The sequence below is a fragment of the Cricetulus griseus genome, assembly GCF_003668045.3.
Source record: "Cricetulus griseus strain 17A/GY chromosome 1 unlocalized genomic scaffold, alternate assembly CriGri-PICRH-1.0 chr1_1, whole genome shotgun sequence".
NCBI lineage: Eukaryota > Metazoa > Chordata > Mammalia > Rodentia > Cricetidae > Cricetulus > Cricetulus griseus.
In genome coordinates this window covers 121,420,302-121,443,018 of record NW_023276807.1, presented here as the reverse complement: position 1 = coordinate 121,443,018, position 22,717 = coordinate 121,420,302, and the positions used below count along the sequence as shown (strand labels likewise).

The following is a 22,717-nucleotide window of genomic DNA, read 5'->3' as shown; positions in this document are numbered from 1 at the left end:
GCATTTTCAAATTTGACTTTGATTGGGGCTCCTGTCTGCTGGAACCAGTTATCTGAGGGCTCTGGAGTCTTTTTCCCAGCCCCGAGTGTGCAGAGCAGCTCTTTAGCTCCTGGAGTGGAACACTGATATGGTCGCTTAAACAGCATGATATGAAGGGGCCAGAAGTGCCCCTTCCCACCCCGAATGCCTTTGCCTAGAGATGCAGAGCATTTGAGCTGTGCTCTCCCTCCCCCCACTTTCTTTTTTTCTTTTAAGACATTGTCTGACAAGACTGGAATACAAGTGCAGAGATGTGGCACTATCATATTATCATATTAACATGGATGAACTTGTCAGATGAACCAGAACCCAGCAGGGATAGGGGGAGGGGGGAATTTCTTAATTTAAAAAAATTGGTTTTAAAATTTCCTTGAGGTGTGGGAAAGTTCTAGGACATAGAGTTATTGCCCAAAAGGTCAGGAGGGATGAAAAAGCTGTGAAAAGTCTACCCCAAATGGTCAAGTTGATGTCACTTTCTGAGACCCCTCAGGTTTTGTTTCTTGGGCTGGCAGTGCTGATGGTAAGAACTCTGAGAGGGAGCCAAGGAGGCTGAGTGAGGAGTAGGCTGGTGGTAATCATTTATGGGAGAACTTGGGACAGTAAGGAAGGGCAGTGTACTCTTAAGCTCAGATCAGATATTTTGGTGTGTAGGTACCTGCCAGGGCTATAAAGCTGTAGCAGGAGATTGACCACCAAAACACCTGGCAGGTGCTCTTCGACACTGCTTTATTTTTATTTTATTTTTTTAAGAGCACACAATGCCTTCTGTGTGCCAAGGTCTAGAACAAGGACATAGACTCTGACTTAGGAGTTTCTAGACTAGGGAAAGTGTAGGCAGGTCTTTTAGTTTATGTTAATGCAACCTGGCACAAGAAAATACCTATGAAGCTTGGACACGTGTCATGCCTGAAGCTGGAACTCTTCAAGCTAATTGCCTTATTTTCCTGGCAGGAAACAGCTGACAACCACACACATGACTTGAGCCAGGAAATCAGCTTTGGCTTAATCAATATTTAGAGTGTGATGTGTTACTAATCGGTGTTGGTTTTGTACATAGCAGAGGTAGCCACAGCTCATGGTGTAGCAGCTGCCCTCTGGGTCTGCTCCAGCCTGGGAGAGGCCGGCTTCTTTCCTTGCAGAGGTGTCCCAAAGACTGAGATCCTAAGTGCTGTTTGGAGGACTTGGGCCAGTGCTCTGCACATGGTGGGGGGGGGGGTGATTTTAGGATCTCTCTGGGGCCAGCATATCCCTATTACATTACAGAAATGCCCTCTTCCTGAAGTCCTCCTTCACCCCCAGGTCTTACCCAGTTTGAATCTTTACTAAAAGAGGCAATAGCAAGATGCCAACACCCCCACCTGGGAGTCTTAGAAAAATACGTAGTTGAGCCTCATCGGGTCGTTGTACCTAGTTGGGTCTTTCATCCCATCTCTCCCACAGTAACTCCATTCAGGGCTTAGCTTTGATCAGTCAATGCTTCAGAACCTTATCTAGAAAGAAAGCTTTCTTGGTGTTGTAGAACAGTGGGCCAATCCAGCCAACGTGCCTGTTTGTGAGCAAAAGTTGTCTGGGACAGCAACTTCTTTCAGTTATATGTCACCCTGTTGGCTGTTTTCCTACCAGAGACACCCAAGATGAGTCAGTCTTCAGATCCCATGGCTTCCAAATCTCTGGAGTTGAACCAATCAAGGATCAAAAATGTTTTAGAAACAAGTGCATCTGTACTGGACATGTACAGTTTAATAATAATAAGGTGTTTCCTTTTTATTATTTCTCAAACAGCATAATATAGCTGCCATGTACAAAGCATTTAAATGGCTTAGACATAAATGGCCTAGAGATCATTTGCAATATACAGGAAGTGAGTAGGGAAGATGGCTTGGCCGGTAAAATCTTTCCCTTATAAGCACAAGGACCCGAGTTCCATCTCCAGAACACATTAAAAAAAAAAAATGAGCATTGACCAAGCACTCAGGAGGCAAAGGCAGGCAGATCTCTGTGAGTTCAAGACCAGCCTGGTCTACATAATGAGTTCGAGGCTAGCCAGGGTGACATAGTTAGACCTTATCTCCAGAAAGCAAATGACCAAACAAAACCAGATGACAGTAATGGTGTGTATTTTTATTCCCAGTCCTGGGGAGATGGAGACAGGAGGATCTCTGAGACTTGTTGGTCAGCTAAATGAATTTATTTGGCAAGTTCCAAGCCAATGAGACAACCTGTCTCAGAAAAACAAAGCAAAACAACACCCTCTCCCTCCAACAAAACAAAACAAAAAATGCAACCAAACAAACAAAACTAAGGTGGATGTCACTTCTGAAACAACAGCTAAGTTGTCTTCTGGCCATCACATGCACATGCATGGACACACCTGCACACACATGCTCCTGTACTCACATAGGAGGATATGTTCTACGCAGTTTCCCTGGACTGTATAAGGCACCTGACCATCCACAGTTGCTCGTATTGTTTGAGGTCTGGGAACCATTGCCTCTCAGACACTGAGGGATGACTGCCTTTCACCATATGGCCATTTTTTTAAAAATAGAAAAAGTCAAATGACCCCAAATCTAGAATAGCACCATCTGTAGACAGTTCACAGCACATTATACTGTTATATTCAGTAGTTGCCACATTGAAAAAGTAAGCAAGAACAGGATTGATCTGTTTTAATATACTTTAATTCTTTGTATCCAAATATAATTTTGACCTGCAATCAGTATAAAATCACTAATAAAACACTTTGTAGCCTTTTGCTAACTAGCAAGGCTTTGAAACTCAGGATTTATTTTATACTTGCAGCATGTCACAGTGGCTGACCTGCCTCCTGACTATCCTGCTGGAGATCATATGTCTGGGATCTGCATCCTTTGGGTTTGCTTTTGCTGACTCCAGACTGAGAACCAGATGAAAATACAATAATCTTCGTATGAGTTTCCAGACATTTTCTTTGAAACAGAATTTGGAAGGAAGGCCCTGGAGAGGTACAGGGGAAGGTGTGACTCCACCTCCCTCAGCTACAATGTGACAAGTGTAACACACCAGGCAAACCGTGCCACACTGCCCTTATTAATGCAGAAAAGTGTGACGGGCGAATTTTCAAGCAATCAGACGTAAAATAATGAACAGGGTTATAAGGAACCACACTTTGCAGTTGAATCAAATGGCTTTCCTCCTGCATTTCTGTTTAGAAGAGAGTTCTCTTCTTTTAACATTGAAAAAAAATGTGCTAAGAAAAAAATGCAAGAAAATTGGACCTGGTTAGTTTTTCAGAGAGGCATAGAAAGAATGAGATCTGGAGTCATACTTGGGAAGAGAACACACTGTGGTGTGTACTGTACCTTGGCAGGCCTTGGACCCTGGGCCTTGTCTTGCTTCATGAAGTGAATGGCTCCTTGCATGGATTTCCGTGGAGAAGTATCTGGGGGCATCGCCCTAGTTTAAGATGCAATGTTCATCTCTCTGCTGTTGTGGTCTAGGTCCACAGGCACTAGGAACTGTTGGTTTTGGGGAAATTCTTTTGGGTGTTGAATGAATGCATTCTTCCTATGGACCAACACTGGTGGTTCATCTACTCGTGCAAAAGGAGGATACAGCCCAGGGTTCCCAGGCAACAGTGGATCTGTGTTGCCATAATGTGGTTTGGGGTGGGCATTGTGTTGGTGGGTAGGTGGAGGTGAAGAAAGAACCAGGTTCCTGGTTGGGCTCTGCTAGCCCACCACTGGGGCAATATGAGAGATGCAGAAATTTGCTTGCTGTTTCCTCATCTGCACAGTGAAAGACAGGACCAACCATCACCGATGGCTCCCGCTCCACTTCCACTACAAGATTATTTTTTATGCGTGTTTTCCTCCCTGTAATTTAGCCATATATAGTAGCTCGGAAAACAAGTAAGTCTCTCCCAGAAGGGGTGGACAGTTTGAACTGTCCTCACTCCTTACAGATTTCTTCCCCCAGGTTTCCCATGATCAGTGTAAAGGAATGGCCAGTCCTTCCCTTCCCATTCTGCCATTTGTGGAAGCCGACACTTTGGCCTCTTAAGATGGTTCCTCTCCGTTCTGAATGTTCATGCAAAAGATAATGAGATAGCAACACATATCTCCCTATTAGTCTGTCTTCTGACCACTTCGGTCTTCCATGTTCCAAGGGTGCAGCTGATGCTATGTGTATTCAAGTGATTTTGTTTTTTTACACCATGTATTATATGGGTGTGTGTGCTTTGTCACCCACTATGGTATTTATGAACTCACTTAAAAATGACAACAAGAGGAACAACAAAAGTTCCAAACCCAAAATACCCTTCAGAGATCGTCCCCTCATGTGCATGTCAAGATCTTGAGTCTTTTTGTGGCTGTAGAATGCTCCAGGGTTGGAAATACTTATCTATACCTTTTATCTTCTGCTGTGACAGTGCTGATGTGAGAAGCCTGTACTTCCACCCTTTCCCACAGATTTAGTGTATCTGTAGGATTGTTGGGCCGGAGGGGGACTACTCCTTTTGGTAGGTAATGAGTGATTGTCATGTAGAAATGACCACCACCAGCAGCACACAGTGGGTGTGCCTCCTCCCACTGCAGCCGGTGCAACATGAAATCTGATCTTGATCTTGAAGGGCTATTAGGTTAAAAATGCCCTCTCTGTGTGACTTTAATTTGTTTTTCTGTTCCATGAGTGGGGCCTTACTCATCACTGAGTTATGAAACTCATCACTGAGTTCCTCATATTTCTGCTGAACTGTCACCCTAACCCTTGTGCATGGAGTCCAAAAAAACACACTACCCCTTCCATAAAAGCCTGCATGCAGAGGGAAGAGCTCCTGCCACTTGCTGTTGCCTGGAGCCAAATGCTCTCTGTTGTCTCAGGTTCCCATGCCTGCTTGTAGCTCTGCTGTTGTTTGGTTTTCTGGCCAAGCCAAGCTGGTTTCTCCTGATCACTCCAGCTGTTTGCCTTTTGCTCTGATTGTGCTGTTTATGCCACTTTCAGCCTCTCCCTTACATTGTCCCCAGAAGAACTTCTCTTCACCCTTCAAAGCCCAAATGGAGTCCCATTTCTTCCATAAGCTGCTCTAGACCCTCTGTATGATGCTGATCTGCAATGGGTGTGTTTGTTGTTTGATTGGCGCACTAGCCCTTTTTCTTTCTTTCTTTCTTTCTTTCTTTCTTTCTTTCTTTCTTTCTTTCTTTCTTTCTTTTTTTTTTCCAGACAGGGTTTCTCTGTAGCTTTGGGGCCTGTCCTGGGACTTGCGTTGTAGACCATGCTGGCCTAAAAACTCACCTGTCTCTGCCTGCCAAGTGCTGGGTTTAAAGGTGTAAGCCATCACCACCTGGCTTTTTTTTTTTTTTTTTAACTATTATTGACAGGTGTGCTTCCCTGATACAAGAATTCAGTTCTCTTCCACCTTTGCTTCTCCATGGCTCTAAATCAGAATGAAGAAAAGAGCCCCTTTTGAAAGACCAAAGTAGCTTTAATTTTTAAGGAATTACATGTACTTGTTTTGTTTGTTCATGAGCATGTGTACTATGGCATATGTGTCTGTTAGTCAGAGGAAAATTGTGTGTCAGTTCTTTCCTTCCGCCATGTAGGTTCTGGGATCGAACTCAGGTCGTCAGGCTTGGCAACAAGCGTCTCTACCTACTGAGCCATCTTGCCACTCCTTTCCCACACTTTTAAGACTAAGTGTCAGTCTGTACCCCTAGCTGGCTTGAAGCTAATTTTGCAGACCAACCTGGTCTTGAACTTGCAGGATCTTCCTGTCTCTGCCCTCTGAGTGCTGGGATTAGAGACATGCGTCATCACAGCTGGCAAAATGAAATGACTTTTCCTTTCAAATTGTGATCCAGTATTTATTTATAAAGCTTACTGTTTTGAAGCTTGGAGTTCAGTAGCGTTAAGTAAGCTTACATTGTGCACAGCCACCACCACTCTGTTTCCGGCACGTTCTCGTCACCCTGCAAAGAAACTCTTAGCATTAATCACCCATTCCCTCCTCCTAGACCTTGGCAATCACTCTTCTATTTTGTTCCCACGAGTCTGACTCCACTACCTTAAGTGCCTCATACAGTACTTCCTGTTTTGTGTTTGGCTTATTTCAGTAAGCATATCTTTAAGGTTCACCCACTTTATAGGATAGCAGAAGCCCATTCTGTTGCAGTGCACATAGATTACTCTTCGCATCACTAATGAACCTTGAGCTGCTTTTAGCTGTCAGGAAGAGTGTGGCAATGGATATCAGCATGTAACTATGTCCTAAGTTATTGCTTTCAACTTTTTGGGTATGCTTGGAAGAGGATTCATGGCTCTTATATTTTTAATTTAAAAACAAAGTGGCACCGGGCAGTGGTGGTACATGCTTTTAATCCCAGCACTCGGGAGGCAGAGGCAGAGGCAGAGGCAGGCAGATCTCTGTGAGTTTGAGACCAACCTGGTCTACAAGAGCTAGTTCCAGGACAGCTTACTGAGCCACAGAGAAACCCTGTCTCAACCACCCCCCCCAAAAAAGTGGCTTTAGTCTTTACCTTAGAAGCTGTGCCGTTTTCCACTGCCACCTGCAGTGCACAGGGATTCCAATTTCTCCACATCATTTTTAGTCCTACCCTCCCCCCCACCCCGCCATCATAGCCATCAACATGGGTGTGAAGTGGTCACAGTGACCTTACTTGCTTTGGACACCTGAATCACAAAGTCATGACAAAAAAAAAAAAAAAAAGGTTCAGCTAGCCATAGTTTATTACCTCAAACTCACAACTTGCCTGGATTTTGTAACCAAGTTCCTCAAGTTTCTGGAAGAATGCACACAGTGAGAAGAGGGTTTGGATACTTAAAGAAACAACCAAGTGGCATACTGCTAGAATCTTTCTTGACACCTGTCACATCATGCCATGTCACATAGTGAAGAAATGGGACTAGGCTGCCATGGTCCAAGCTTGCCCTTGTGGAGCATCAGAGACCTCCTGCTGGGCCACCAGGCTTGCAGACTTGTCCTGACTCCCTAGTTACAGGAGACAAATACACCAGGCTGGCCTCCTTTTTATGTTCCCTGGTGATGCTTTTTCAACTTTTCTCCAGCCCTTTGATTGGCAGTGTCTGACCACCATTTGAAGTAGTTTGTACATGTCTGAAACTGGCTTGCCTCTTTCATTCTGGTCCCTTTCACTATTACCTTTGCCAGGGAGCAGCCTCATCCTTCAGAAAGCCCCCTGGTATGATTGCCACATAGCTTTGAAAGCCATATTTTGATCAGTAGATGTTCCAGAGCCTAGGGAGAGAGTTCAGCGTGACCTAGTCTTCATTCGTGTGTGTGTTTGTGTGTGTTGGTTTTTCTCCAGTCTAATAGTCATGCTTTTGACATCTCTTACTTCCAAATTCATTACTTTTACATAGAGCTATAGTTTCTAATGCCAAGAAAATAACAATCCGTGAATGTGTTCTTAGGATGATTACAAAAACAACAACAACAACGTTCTGTATTACTTTCTCTCTCCTTTTCAGAATTTTGTGCCATCTCTGGGCAGGCAGACTTCCCTGACGACATCGGTGCTGCCTAGTGCCGAGCAGGGTGCGACGTACACGGACTTTATTTATTTTACTGCCTTTGAAGGAAGCGTGCGCAATGTCTCTGAAGTCTCCGTGGAGTATTTATGCTCCCAGCCTTGTGTTGTCAATTTGGAAGCAGTTGTCTCATCCGAGTTCAGAAGTAGCATTCCTGTGTACAAAAAGAGGTGGAGGAACGAGAAACACCTTCACACCAGCAGAACACAAATAGTGCACGTGAAGTTCCCAAGCATTATGGTGTACAGAGATGACTACTTCATCAGACACCCTATCTCTGTGTCCACGGTGATTCTACGAGCCTGGATCACTCACAGGCACAGTGGTGGGGCCTTGAATGTCCGAGGGGAGGAGAATTTGCTGCATGCAGTAGCAAAGAATTACACCCTGCTGCAGACGGTCCCACCCTTTGAACGGCCTTTCAAAGACCATCAGGTGTGCCTGGAGTGGAACATGGACTATATTTGGAGCCTCTGGGCCAACAGGATCCCACAGTGTCCTCTGGAAAGTGGTAGGTCGCTTGCCTCATGGCAGAGCACATTCTTGGGTTTTCAGATTGCCAGTGTCATCGAATGACAGCAGGTGCAAATTCCTTTTATATTTTATGAGTGTGTGTGTGTGTGTGTGTGTGTGTGTGTGTGTGTGTGTGTGTGTGTGTGTCTGTGTCCCATAGACATCAGAGCACAATTTTGCATGAGTCATTTCTCTCTTTCTACCATGTGGGTCTGAAGGGTTGAACTTAAGTCATTAGACTTGGCAGCAGCCACCTTTACCCACTGAGCTATCCTGCCGGGGCCCCAAAAGCAAGTTCTTAAGTTAGCATCAGTAAGACAGGGAAAATGGAGAGGTCTATTGTGTCTGTCGTTTTGAATTTGGGAACAAAAGGGAATGAATAAAAAAATAAAAGAGAGGAGAAAGATTAAGGGAGAATAGGGAGAAAGATGAAAGACAGAAAAGAATTGAGGGACCGTGGGGGGAGTAGAGGGAACCTTTGAGAGCTTTCGAGCTGCTTAGAAACAATAATGCCGCTGAAACAAAGACTGGCTCCCCAGAAAGCAGCACAGCTTCTGTTATTTATAAGAAAAAACGTTTTAGCCTGGAGGAGGTGAGAGAGACCCCCAAAAGCAATCCTGTGCCAGATAGGGAGGTTCTGCCTCAGGGTAGTAACTTGTGGCTGGGGCCATCCTGGTCTGCTGTTTCTGAGTGTGTAGCCAGAACTTGCCTAGCCTCTATTTCTTTACCTATAAAATAGGCTAATGGATCCTTCCCTCAGAATGAAGTGATAAGTGTTGAGTGAGCTGCAGTTGTTTAGCATGGCACCAGCCCTCAGCACCAAGCTGCCACACTGATGGGAGAGTCTAAGTTCTGCATTTTATCCTAAATGCCATGTGTAACAGCCCACACAGAGCACACAGAGGCTCCTGGGTCATTCCTCAGCCCCCTCCACATCAGGACTGGTCTAAAATGTTCCTCGTTCACCCAGGATTGGGGATGGAGTAGACCCAGCATTTGAAATGGATTCTGTTGCACCCACAAATTTCAATCTCTGGGCAAGGGAGTGGGACTGTGAATAGGACTTTGATCTTGTTTTGACCGTGACCCAACCCCCAGGCTGGCTTGGCAGGTGCATAAGTTCCATAGCCCATGACAGCAGGCTTTTCCACAGTCTCTTCCTGACACCTAGTCTTCTCCAGATCTCTGTGGGAGAAGGTGACTTAAGGACACGATTCCATGCTCTTCCTCTAGTGACATGCTTTTCCTCACCTTTGAGATACGATTTCTGGGGAAACAGTGGTTGGGGTAGTTTCTTGGTAAGTTTCCAAAGTGGCTTCATGTATAATAAAAATGTGTGTGTGTGTGTGTGTGTGTGTGTGTGTGTTGTGGCTTTATAGGTCCTCAGTTCTTGTTGCATGCATTAAACAGTTGGCATCTTGAAAACTCTCTATTTGACTCTAATTGTAGAGTTACAGGGAATTGTAAAAATGGCAGAGAAAGGCCTTCGTGCCATGGCTCAGCTTCTCCTACTGGTGCCGCATTCTGTAATCACAGCACAGAATCAAAACTAGGGGACCAGTGTGACTGAATATTGTTGTTAACTGTAGACTGAATTGTGTGTGTGTATGTGTGTGTGTGTGTGTATGTGAGCACATTGTGGGAAGAGCTGGGTAATTAGATATCTGGAATATGGGAGCTGTGTGCCCCTTGGTAGTGGGTGAGCCACCTTCCTCCAGGCAGAGCCCTATGCTAGTACCTATGTGGAGTGCCTTCTACAGGGATTCCTAATTTATCAAGCAGAAGGGAGTACAGGGCACGCATAGCCACAGTTTTGCTTTGCCACTGACTTTATCAGGGCTTAATGATTCCATTTCATGTTTTGCAAATGTATATACTTCTCATTGAAAAATGACCAAATTGCAAGTGGGACGTCTTGAAATGAAATCATTTATAAACTGGCTCATTCTCAGGGTGCCCTGAAAATGGGAGCCGCCTTTCTTTCTTCCGTTGTTCCCTGCCCTGTTTGCAAGGCCCAGGAATGGCACAGTGGGAATTTTCTACCCGCCTTCTTCAGAACATTACTTTTGGTGTGAGAACCAATCTAATCAAATCATAGCACAGAGGAAAACCTTTCTTAGGAGTCGAAAAATCACTGAACACCGAGGCGGGAGTTCCTTGCACTCTCAAACCAGCCCTGCACCTGTAGCTATGATTTGTTTACCAAAACGAGACCATTTTCCCCCTCTCCTTAAAAGAGAAGTCACCTGAGTGAGAGAGCAGCGGGCTGTGGGAGGTGCTTTAACCTTTGTTCTGGATGGGGCTTGGGGGGGGGCACGGGGTGAGAGCCAGAAGGGGGACAGGCAGGGGCCGGGTGGGGGCCAGGCAGGGACTGGGCTGAGGCCTTGTTCTTAGGAGGGCCCTTCTTGTTTCATTGCCAGACAACAGTCAGTTGAAACACAAGAGAGTATTAGGAGACCAAACTGAGCTTCAGGGGCACCTGCTAGGTCTGGGCCTCTATAAACTGCAGCCCCCATTGATTCAGGGCTTGGGAAACATTTTCTGTGCCAAGCATTGCATGTCCTTTATGGTCCTGTCTCTGAACTTCAGTACCCCTATCTGGATTCATCTTTTTTTGCTGTTTGTGAAGTCTCAAACTCCCCTGTGCCTGAGTTTTCCAGGAGAATGGTTGAAGTCCTGGCTGCTGCTAGCTTAGCTTCTGCTCTGGGGTAGTACTGGCAGACTGTTGATGGACTGCTGGCAGGTTCTTACCAGGCTCTGCTGAGTAAGGCCAGCCCAGATCAAAAGTCAACAGCCTTCAGATACATTGTGCCAAGACACAAACACATGTCCTTCTACATACCTGTCCCTGCTATGTTCCGGCCATGGAGCCATAGGTGGCTGGGCAAACATTGCCTGAGCAAGCACTCTTGTCTGTTTCCTTGAGGAAGGAATGAGCACTATCCCTTAAGTCCCCTGTGTGTCTGACTCATTCCTGAACTCACTGCAAGGATTAACCACATGGGGTGGGGATAGGGTGAAGGGTTGACATTCAGTCTAACCTGGGCCACCTCAGACCTTCTTTCTGTCACAACCTAAGGAGAGATTCTGCCAGCGCTGTTGACTACCACTTCTTCTACATATGTCATGTGTTCAACCTCTCCTTGCCACGTGTACTGGCAAACTGGACTAAGTCCCCACCCTCCTGGACTCTGGCCACAGCCTAGTGGTGGCTTTCTAGCTTCGCCCTTGCTCTTCTCTCTCCAGGCAGCCTGTGCAGTACAGGCTGTTCACACCATGCCCCTGTAGGCCCCCTCATTCTGCCCTTGGGATCAAGCCACACTGTTGTGTAGCATTTGCTGGCTCTGTCTACTGGCATGCTTTTGTCCAGCCACATGAGCCTGCTTGCTTCTCCCTAAACAGACCATGTTCAGTCCCACTTTGGGACATTGGAATGACAGTTGCCACCTAAAATGCTCATTTCCCAGATCTCTGTTCAGCTTGCTTCTTTACCTCCTTCATACCCCCGCTCAAATGCCCACTTCCTTGACCACTTGGTCTGAGCTAGTGGCCTTGCCTGGCATTATCTCCTCAGTCTCCTCTATGGCCCACATCCACTAGACACTGTAATTAAATAGCCATATTTTCTGGTTTCCTGTAGACTATGATCATGCGGGCTCCTTATGCTGCCCTCCAGTGAGGAACACACTTTGACAACACCTTGATGCCCTAACCCCTGTGGAGGGTGAGGAAGTGTGGAGCTGGCCCTGAGCCTCCCTTTGGCCCTCTGCAGACAGGCCCACAAGGCTGTAGTTTCCCAGGTGGCCTATGAGAGCCACACCCACTCAGGCTGCAGACTCGCATCACTTTTCTTGCAAACACATGTGACTAAGTTCTGCCCTAGTAGGTTGAATCTGACATACCCAGTTTTTTTTTTTATCATTTTTTATTTGAATTAGAAACAAGATTGATTTACATGAAAATCCCAGTTCCCTTCTTCCTCCCTTCCTCCCCTACCACCCCCCCAACTAAAACCTTACCTATCACATACCCTTTCTTCTATTCTTCACCTGACTCAACCTTTCTGCTCCCTCATGACCTCTGCATCCTTCCTCTTCTTCCCTTCTCATTCTCATAGCTCCCTCCCCCTTCTTCCCATGCTCTCAATTTGCTCAGAGGATCTTGACCCTTTCCTCTTCTCCAGGGGACAATGTTTGTCTCTTTTAGGGTCCTCCTTGACACACCCACTTTTATATCTTCCTAATTCAGTTCCTTTGGCCTAGAAAAGTTATTGACCTACACTGTCCCAACCATCCCCACCAGTGCCATCAGCATGTAGCCTTATCTCCTGCCACCTTTCCCATATGTCCCTCCTGAAATCCTCTCTAACCTTTGACACCCAGGTCAAATTGCCACTTCCCCTTACTGGGACCCCAAATATATGTATGTTCATGAGCATGTTTTATTCCCACAATCAGAAGTTGCCTCTCTGACCCTGGATTCCCAAGTCCTCTATGAGTACCTCTCTTGTGATATGTGTTGTGTTCAGTTAAATGAAACAAAGACTTTGGACCAGTTTCTTCCCCAAATCAAGAAACTCACCAATGGAGACCTAGTCTGTCTCTCTAAAGTGTTTGTGTGGGAGACACACACAGCTATGGTGCAGTCATAGCCACTCTCCATTTCTGAGTCCTTGTCATGTGCCAGACACTGTGGGAAGAATATAGCTGTTCTTCCCAACATTCTGCTTTCATACTTGCTGATGAGGAAGTGGACTGGGGGAAGTACAATAACCTGTCTCAGGTCACAGTGCTACTAAGTGTGGAACTGGTACATAAGGCTGAATCATTTGCCTCCTAAACTTCATATTTAACCACTGGGTTATACAGCTGCCTGGGGTTATGAAGCTTTTTATTTATTATTTATTTATTCCATGTCATTCACCTTGGCCAAAGCTACTGTGTTTTTATTAGGTGCTTCGCTGAGGTTTGTCATAGATGAAGTGACATTAGACAGGGACCTGATGGATAAGCATAACTTTCACAGTCAGAGGACTAGAGGGGAGGACATGGGGCAGAAAGGACAGTGACAGCACCAACTATAGCGCTGGATAGTTGCTGGATAGCTGTGTGACTGCATCCCTCCTTGGGCAGGTTGACAGACTGACTTTGCAGGGGGTTAAGAGGGCTCCCACACTGAGTCTGCCTGGTGAGAAGGATCTCACCAGTCAACTGACTGCCAGCATCAGCACCTGTGTCTGCCCTGGGATGAAGATGCAGACTAGCAGCATGCCTGATGTGTGTTTGAAGTGCTTACTTGAACTTGAAGGCAGGATCTCAGGTGTGGGGAAGGTTATTCAGGTTAGGACCGTGCTGTGAAGATTTTCAAATCCCACACTAGCAGCAGGAAGTGTTCTGACCTATTGCCTCCCTTCATGACAGTTCTTCTGGTCTCTGATAAGAAACTCTTGGGGGTCGTGGGCGTTTCCTTTTCTTTTCAATGAAAGGTCACTGTCACATTTAGTTCTAGTGGATCAGAAGTATGCTATTTTAAATATTTATGTATTTATTTATTTGGGGGTGGGGAGGAGCATGTGCATGCCACAATACGTTCTTGTGTGTATGGGTGTGTGTGTGTGTGTGTGTGTGTGTGTGTGTGTGTGTGTGTGTGTGTGTGTGTGGTTTCTCTCCTTCACCACGTGGATTTCAGGGTTCAAATTCAGGTCATCAGGCTTGTCAGCAATCGTCTTTACCTGCTGAGCCATCTTGCCCCTTGAAAGTACAGTTTCTTACAATGGAATTCCATTATAACAAAATAAAAATGATATTTAAGTCAGATGTTGGAGCCAGGCTTGACTTGTCTTTGTGAGCGAAAAAAATAAAACAAACTCCCAAACAAACTGTGTTTGTATCTCGATTATTCAAGCCAGTGACATGATGATCCATTTCTAATTATAAGCTATATATTTGGGCTTTAAAAAAAAACACTACAGACTCAGTCCCCCCGTCCCCAGTTAATCACAGTAGTCTGAGTTTCCCAGTAATAACACTAATTACTGCCTCGCATCTGCATTGCCCTTTACAATGTACAAAACACTTTTTCCAGGCACTTTGTCTCATTTAATCCTTGTAACAGTCTCATGGGAAAGACAGTATTATTCTCATCCTCTTCTTAATGAAGGGGAAAAACAGAGGCTCGGAGAGATTATTTAACTGGAGTCCAAACCTCCATTCTTTCGACTTTGCTATGCCGCCTCTCCAAGATATGCTAATACAGCCCTAGCCCAGGTTCTAAATTAGAAGGAAGGCTTTTTTTAAAGTTGAATTTTTATCGGTGTGAATCATGTTTCCTTCACCCACTGGACTTTGTCTCTTTGAAGCGATTGGGCTGAGCTGAACAGCCTCCGAGGCCCAGGGTGGGGAGGCCAGCAGAATGCAGCCGCCTTCTTCTCTCTGCCTGCATGGAAATGTTCAGGGCCTTTGTTCTTGCCTTTCTTAGCTGCAAAGGTAATACATGTACCTGGTAAAAAATTCAAATCGTGTAAAAAAGCTTAGCGGGAAGGAGTTCCGCCCACCCCAGTCTTCTGGTCCTTTTCCCAGAAGCAGACTCGGTGCAAGCATTTCTTATTTCTCCTTCCGGAATGGCCCTCTGCACATAGAAGCATTAGGTTTAGTTCCTTGTCTCCACAAGCAAATGATAGCCGAGGAGCAGCTCTGCCTTACACTCATTAGCGACACAGCGGAGCTTTTTCTCCATCAGACCGTGCTACTTGGCCCTATTCTTTTTTGACAGATCCTTAGCAGTCCATTGCCCTTTAGTCTCTCACTTGTTTAACCTGTATTCTTGGATGGGCATGGAGGCCGTGTGTGTGTGTGTGTGTGTGTGTGTGTGTGTGTGTGTGTGTGTGTGTGTCGGGGGGGGGTGTTATGTGTGTTTGCGCTCACGTATGTGGGGATGCATGTACTGGCATGTGTACATGTGGAGGCCAGGGTTCAGTGTTATATGTCTACTAGTCTCACAAGCCTTTTTATTTGGCTAAATGTGCTGGCCTAGCAAGCCGCTGTCATCCTCTGTCTTCATCTCCCGGCACTGGGATTCCAGTGGGTGACGCCATACCTAGTTTTGTTGGTGTCATTCTTGTGTTGTGTTTTGATTTTTGCAAAGGTGCTAGGGAGCTAGACTCAGGTCCTCATGCTTGTGAGGCAAGCAGTACACTCCCTGAGCCTCCCCAAACTCCAAGTAGGGCTTTTCTTTCTTTTGCTTTCAACTGTGTTGCTTCTCTGAACATCCTTACAGGAATCTTTGTACATGTGAATATGTTTGGAGGATGAGTTCTAAGGACTGGAACCTATATTCTCAAGACTCCTGAAAGTGGCTATCCCACAGACATCCAAAGGAATACACCTCATTACACAGATACCTTTTGGGGGCATTTATGTTTTAAATCATCCCTGCTAGAAGATACTGATTTTATTTTCAGGCTTGACTTAAGGGCAACAGTGCACACAATATCCACCGCCTTTTTAGGGACCTCTGTTTGGAAAGTACTTCTCAGGTTTGAAAAAAAATGTACTTTCTTTCTCCCTAGGCTCTGCTAGCAGATCTTTAGCCACAGGGATTCCTTGCAAGGTGGTGCTTGATTCTTCCCTGTGCAGGCTGGAGGTCTTTCTCAGTGGTGTCCTCCTGCTGTGTCTGAACTTCATTCCGAGAAGGGCCTTGCTACATAGAGACAGGACCTTCCCCAGAGTTAGGCTTCCATGTCAGGGTCCCAGTCCTCTGGCTGGACTAGACAATGGGCTACAAGATTCTTCTAGCCCCTGCCCACTCTACAATGAGATTAAAATAGTCAGCAGGGCCCAGGAAGAAGGATGTCAAGAAAGCATGAGGGCCTAAGTTTAATCTCCAGAATCCATGCAGCACAACACATGTAACAGCACCAGGGAAGTAGACTGGAGGATCCTTGATTTTACAGGCTTGTCAGTCTAGTTAAATTGGTGACCTACAGGCTCAGTGAGAGACTCTGCCACAAAAATATAAGTTAGAGAGAAATAAAGGAAGACTCCAGATGTTGATCATTGACTTTTCATCCTCATCCACATGCAAACATATACACATGAACTTTCATGTACACACACACACACACACACACACACACACACACACACACACACATACACACACACCAGGAAGAGAGAGGGACCCCAATCTACCTCATGAGTGGGATACTAGCCTTTGTAATGAAGCAGGGTGGTGCTGGAGGATTCCTTCCCTCACCCCAGCTATGCTGAGTCAGGCTCTAACCTGAAGGTGAGGCTGAGAAGGTGGTAAGGCCTTGAGAATTCAAGGTAGCATTTCTTAACTAATCAATATCAAAATGTTTTAGTGTTTTAGCAGCCAGTTGGCATGGCAGCTGTACATCAGTCATTGTTCTCTCAGAGTGCTTGTGAGATGCAGTTTGGTTAGTAAAAACTCACTGGTGTGTTGTGGGAAGCTACTGTTTGAGTCAGAGCTGGACCTCTTATTAGTTACTCAATTATCATCAGGACAGTGACATTTTTCTTGTCTCCAAATGAAGAATTTGCACCATTCAATAATCAATTCCTCTTGTTGCTCTGAAATTTAAAGAAACAAAACAAAAGCAGTTCAGGAAGAATTCCAAACATGTATTGCCTTTATACATTGTGTGTGTGTGTGTGTGTGTGTGTGTGTGTGTGTGTGTGTGTGTGTGTGTGGTTTCTTCCTTCTCCATCCTCATCTCATACAAGAGTCAAAGAAGTAGAATTGAAGAAAGGATTTGAAAGGATTATTTGTCTTAGGTAGCATGGTGCATATACTAGAATTGTAGAAAGTGTTGGAAAAGAGAGGGGAGTGTTTGGATTCTAACCTGTCTATAGTTACATGCATTCATTTATTCACCATTACTTATGGAACTCCAATCAAGCACTGGGCACTGTTCTAGGCTCTGAGACTAGAAATGAATGAAGGAAGGCCCCTATTTTCATGGACCATTGGAGACAACTGGATAAGTCACTAAATCTCTTAGTACCTAACTTACCTATAACTGTTTTGATGGTGAATGGCATCGTCTACTCTTGTGAGAGACATCACTAGTCAACTACAAATGATCCTTGATTCATGATGGATTGACTTAGGATTTTTCAACTTCTGTGTGTGTATATATGGTATATGTGTATGTACATGTGTGTGGGGGGGTGTACACACCTATGTGATGTGCACATGGATGCCAAAGGAGGGCATTGGGTGTCCTGCTTCATTACTTTCTGCATTATATCTTTGAGATTGGGTTTCTTCCTGATCCCAGTTTTTGAACTTTTGGGTTGGGCTAGTGGCCAGCAAACTCCAATGATAATCACTGCTGGGGTTCTAGGCATGCTTAAGACCATGGCTGGCTTGTCACATTGTTACCTCCATGTGATTCCAGGTCCTCCTGGTGACTTAGAGAGGACTCTTAACCACTGAACCAGCCCTGGATTTCTTAACTTTTGACAGTGGAGAATCATACTTACACAACCATTGTGGTTTCCATTTTTAGTACAGTATTAGTGAGTCATATGAACCAATACATCACTGTAAGATAGGTTTTGTATAAGATGATTTTGTTCAACTGTAGGCTAATGTGTGCTCTAAGCACATTTAAGATAGACTAGGCTAAGTGATAATGATTGGTAGATTAGAATATTAAGTACATTTTTATATTTTTTGCCATTGATAGTTTGGGGGATGTCGTTCCATCATATAAGTCAAGGAACATCTGTCTGATATTCTCAACAGCCACTGTCAGCTAACGGACAACAAGCCTATATGCTCTCCTGTTCTAGATGGATTCTAAAATGTCTTTCTTGCTAATTAATTTTGGTTGTATAGAACACATAATATGACACAGAGGGAAAAACACCACAAAACTATTAAAGCTACAGAACTGACAAGAACATGTCCGTGCCTTTGATTTTGTTGGGCACCAAAACTATGTATTTTTGCAAAGCTATTTTGGATGTTTGTGTTGAGCATTCTCCCTCCACAGTCCTTGGCTGCAGGGCACTTTGATCCTAGGGTGAGTAAAACCTCTTTTGTGAAGCTTCATTTTCCTGTTGTGAGGTTGCTTTGTTATGTGCATTGGACTTCCTGGTGCAAATATGACTATCTGGCCTCTTCTGCTTCCTTCAACACATAGAAGCCAAGCCAAGGGTCAGCTGAAATCAATCTTTTTGATGAGCTATCTTCAGAGTCTAAAGACCTCTGCAGTATTTCCATTTACAGTTCCCATCACTGCACTCATAACAGACCAGAAAGTCCTCTGTGCCCAAATAGAGCTCAAATTCATGTCATGATTTAGATGCTTTCAGGGAACTGGCTTTCTTAATCCTATTAAATATATATATACAAGGGCTAGAGATTCTAAAAACTGCTTTTGGGATTTTTCAGATCATATTAAACTCAAGGTACTTCTACACTTACTACAGTTTCTGGTTTCTCTTTGGGAAATGAGCTGAGCCATCTGGCTTCCCAAGATGAGGAACCTGTAATATGTGCCAGTACTGTGTATTTGATGGCTCTTACAGAAATCAACTTATCTCCCCAAGAGTCCTGGGAAGAGTGGGTTGTTCCTATCATTTGAATTATGGATGTTTAAACCCAGGAGCATTTTAAGAAAGAGAAAGGCATAATTATTCCTAGGTCAAGTGAATATGGAAAATAGAAATGTATACTTAGCCTTCATTAAAGCAGTAGATATTGGATAAAGATCCAATGAGGCTGGTTTCCCCTAGAAGATCTGTTGTGGATATGCCTATGCTCCACACCCCCATGCTTGTGAAAGAAAGTGGAACCCTTCTGTGGACAGAAGTTTCTGTCCCACCCAGTCCTGCAGCTGTTTAGTCCCAAATCAACACACAGAAGCTTATATTAATTATAAATGGTTTGGCCGATAGATCAGGTTTCTTATTGGCTAGTTCTCTCTTAATTATGAACCCATTTCTATTAACCTGTGTATCTTCACATGGTCTTGGCTTCCCCATTTCCGGGATTCAATTAGTCACTTTGTACAGAGGTGATATGTTGAGTGCAAGTGGCATTCATATCCAAATCAAAATGAGGCTGCTATACACCAGCGGTAGGGTGTGTGTTTAGCATGTGCAAGAGCTTGGATTTGATTCCTAGAACTGCAAAATCAGAATAACACAAAAAGAAGTGTAAATTCAAAAGCACGAATTCTAAAACCAAATTGCTTGAGTTTGCATCCCAGCCCCGCTTCTTTTTATTTATCCCTTTGTAAGGTTCAGGTTTTCATCTGTCAACTGCTGTGCTGAAGGGCCCACTTGTTCATTTGTTACGAAGTTTAGTGATGTCATCCTTGAGTTGTGCTTATGATGATGCATGTTGTACACCAAATATTAGTTAGTACCTTGGTAAACTGTGCCTCTGTTTCCCTTCTGTGCACTGGCCATGATAATGAGAATTCAATAAGGTAATACATGTGTAATGTTTATGCTGCTATACTGTCTGTACCTTCATGAGTTTTGTCAAAGTGCTAACATCGTTATAACTATAACACAAATTGAAAATTCTTTCTCTAGCATTAAAGGGCTGTATGCAATGTGGTTAAGAGCACAAAAGCCAGCTGGAGATGTAACTTAATGGCAGAGTGTTTGCTTACATTGTGCAAGGTCCTTGATTGCCACAAAGAAAATAGATGATAGATGATAGATAGATAGATAGATAGATAGATAGATAGATAGATAGATAGATGCCTGAGTTTAAACCTGAAGTCTGACCATATCACTTCTGAACTTTGTGAACTTAACCTTAGACTTTCTCTCCACAGAATGGGACTAATAACAAAAACTTGAAGTTGTAATGAAAACTAATGAAGCCTGTCTTGCTGATGTGCTTAATTAGCATGGTGGTTCCTGGCTTAGATTCTGTGTTCTGCAAATGCTTAGTCATAATTTTAGGCTATTTCTTTAACTGTGTGGCTGTAACTGGAAGCCAAGGGTACCAGGAAGAGTGTGCATTGGGTAGGAGTGCTTCTCTGGAGAGAATTGAAGGTGAAATCTGTGATGGTTACAGATGCAGTTGCCCTCCTCAGTTTCCCGTATGCCTCCAGTGGAGAAAACACTGGCATCGTGAAGAAGCTCCCCAAGTTCCGGAACCGAGAGCTGGAGGCCACCCGAAGCCAACGAGTGGACTACCCCATGTAAGGGGGCAGGTTGTGGGCTGGTGGGATGGGCTTGTTTGTATCTGACCACCTGGTAGCTAGTGGGAAAACCCCTTCCAAAGACATGGCTTGGCAAGGTGCTTTGCACAATGCTTAAAGAGAATCGGAGAACTAGGGAACTTTAAGTGGAAATTATAGGAGCCTTCCATTTTCCTTCATCTTTTTGGGCTGGGCCCAGAGATGGCATGAGCAGGCAGCAAGGTGTTGAGGCTCGGGTCTTCTGAGGCTTCAAGTGCAGCCATCCAAAGCCAGCACAGGATTGTAGTCCTGGTCTTGGCCCATTCCGTCCTGGAAGATTGGATGAGCTGCTAGAACACAGTGGGCCTCTGATCTCCTCCATTGATTTCAGCAGAATCCACATCTATTTTTCCTTCTACTGAGCCGAAGATGCTCGGAATGGCTTCTCTCTCACCTCAGATCAGATGGATTTAGCCGAGTGATTTAATTCTTCCTGTGCTGCTGGCGGTAGAAAGATCTTGAGTCACTCACCAAGCGTATGTTCTCGCTAAGCTTCCTTGTAATAACTTATCTTCATGAGCTTGCTCAGCTGGGTGGGTCAGGAGGGAAGTCTGTGACACCATCTGTTTGCACATTGTGACACTGACTTCAAGGCCAGTTTACAAAGCCCAGAATATTCTGAAAGAGTTCTTTGGTTGTAGCCCCCAAAGAATTGAGGGCCACTGCTACCGTAGCCCAGGCTTCAAATTAGCTACGGTGCTAAGTAGAAAGAGCGAGATGCATTTGTTTTACATTGAGCCATGTGTCATATACCCAATGTGCTGGTTCCCTGCTCCTTGTTGCTGGACTATTGGTCTCTAGCACAGTGTGGTGCTTCCCACAAGTGTTTAGCAATTATTTCCCGAGTGATGGATGTATCACGTATCTTGGCTAAAACTGCCCTAGCTGAGTTTGCTACTGTTATTTTAGCCTCATTCCATAAATCACAGTTGTACAATTTTTCCCTTTTTTGGGGGGTGGATGGGTGAGTTTCGAGACAGGGTTTCCCAGTGTAGCTTTGGAGGCTGTCCTGGAACTAGCTCTTGTAGACCAGGCCGGTCTGGAACTCACAAAGATCTGCCTGCCTCTGCCTCTGCCTCCCAAGTGCTGGGATTAAAAGTGTGCTCCACCACGGCCCAACCAATATTTTTCCTTTTATATGCATGTGGGTGTGCATACATTTTGTATGTGTGCCTGAAGACATGTGTGTGCGTGCGTTTGGAGGCCAGAGGTCAACCTTAGGCTGTTGAAGTTGAGCTGTCCAACTAGTTTTTGAGGCAGAGTTTCTCACTGGCTTGGATCTTGCCAACTGGGCTACGCTGGCCAGTGAGCCTGGGAATTCTGTCTGTCTCCCCAGTGCTGAGATTACAAGCAAGCACTACTGCTCCTGACCTTTTGCCCTGGTTTCTGGGTATCATACTCTTGTATTCATGTTTGTAAAGCAAGCCCTTTACCAACTGAGCCATCTACTCTGTCATGGTGCCCCTCCTCCAACCCCCCTACTCCTGTCCAACTGAAATAGCCCCATGCAGGAATGGAATAATTAGATGAGTTGTGCCATATCTGTCAGACAGAACTGGGCTACTAAAGTACCCTAATGTGAGTGTAAAGATGGTGCATTTGTGTCCACGTGTCACATGGACATGCCATTTGCAGAGCATTACATTTGGGGCTTTTATCTTTGAAAGAAACAAAATTGCTCAGAAAGCTCTAATTACATTTTTTTTTTACCTTTTAATCACAGATATCAGAATAGCTCCTTATCACATCACCTCTTATTAAAAATCCATATTTTTATTCACTGTCTCGCTTTATCAGCCTCAATCAAGAATTCAAATTGCTGGCACGTGAGCATCTCAGAGAGCCCCGGAACAGTTTTGGTGCAAGGTAGAATGTCAGCGAGTTTTGTACAAAGGAGCTTAACTCCAATCTTTGCAGTTACTATAACTACCTCTTTTGTCTCAAAATCTCAAGCTTTGCAAGCTGATCTCCCATGATGAACACTAAGGCAAATCCACCCCTTCGTTAGAAAGAAAGCAATTTACTTGGTCATTGTTAACTGTAATTACCTGTTCTTGGATGATATCTGCAGAATTTTCTTTCGCTTCCCTCCTTTAGGGTTACAGTTTCACTGTGGCTTTATTTACTCCATTATTGCGAGGCCAGTCTCTGTGGAATTCTGTACTTTGTTGATTCTAATGAGATGTACGGCACACCTTCTGTGTTTCTTACGGAAGAGGGTGAGTATAAACAGAGCCTTGAAATGATCTTGTCGTTTCCTTATACTCTTTCTCCTTGGCAGAAACATCTGTCCAGGATAAGGAAGATAATGTCAGTGTCAGGCTCTGTGAGGTTAAAATGTACATTATTCTGCAAGCAGCTAATGGTGATTGTGTGGGCATTGTA

The 22,717-nt window shown here is 44.6% G+C and overlaps 1 protein-coding gene across 1 annotated transcript in view; it reads left to right on the top strand.

Annotated features, from left to right (window-relative positions):
• The window catches only part of Sel1l3 (SEL1L family member 3), a 107,571-nt gene that overhangs the window by 5,462 nt on the left and 79,392 nt on the right, over nt 1-22,717 (top strand). The window contains exons 2-4 of the mRNA XM_027386951.2: nt 7,528-8,098; nt 20,167-20,293; nt 22,430-22,551. Coding sequence (XP_027242752.1) covers nt 7,528-8,098; nt 20,167-20,293; nt 22,430-22,551 — 820 coding nt within the window. The remainder of the gene's footprint in view (nt 1-7,527; nt 8,099-20,166; nt 20,294-22,429; nt 22,552-22,717) is intronic.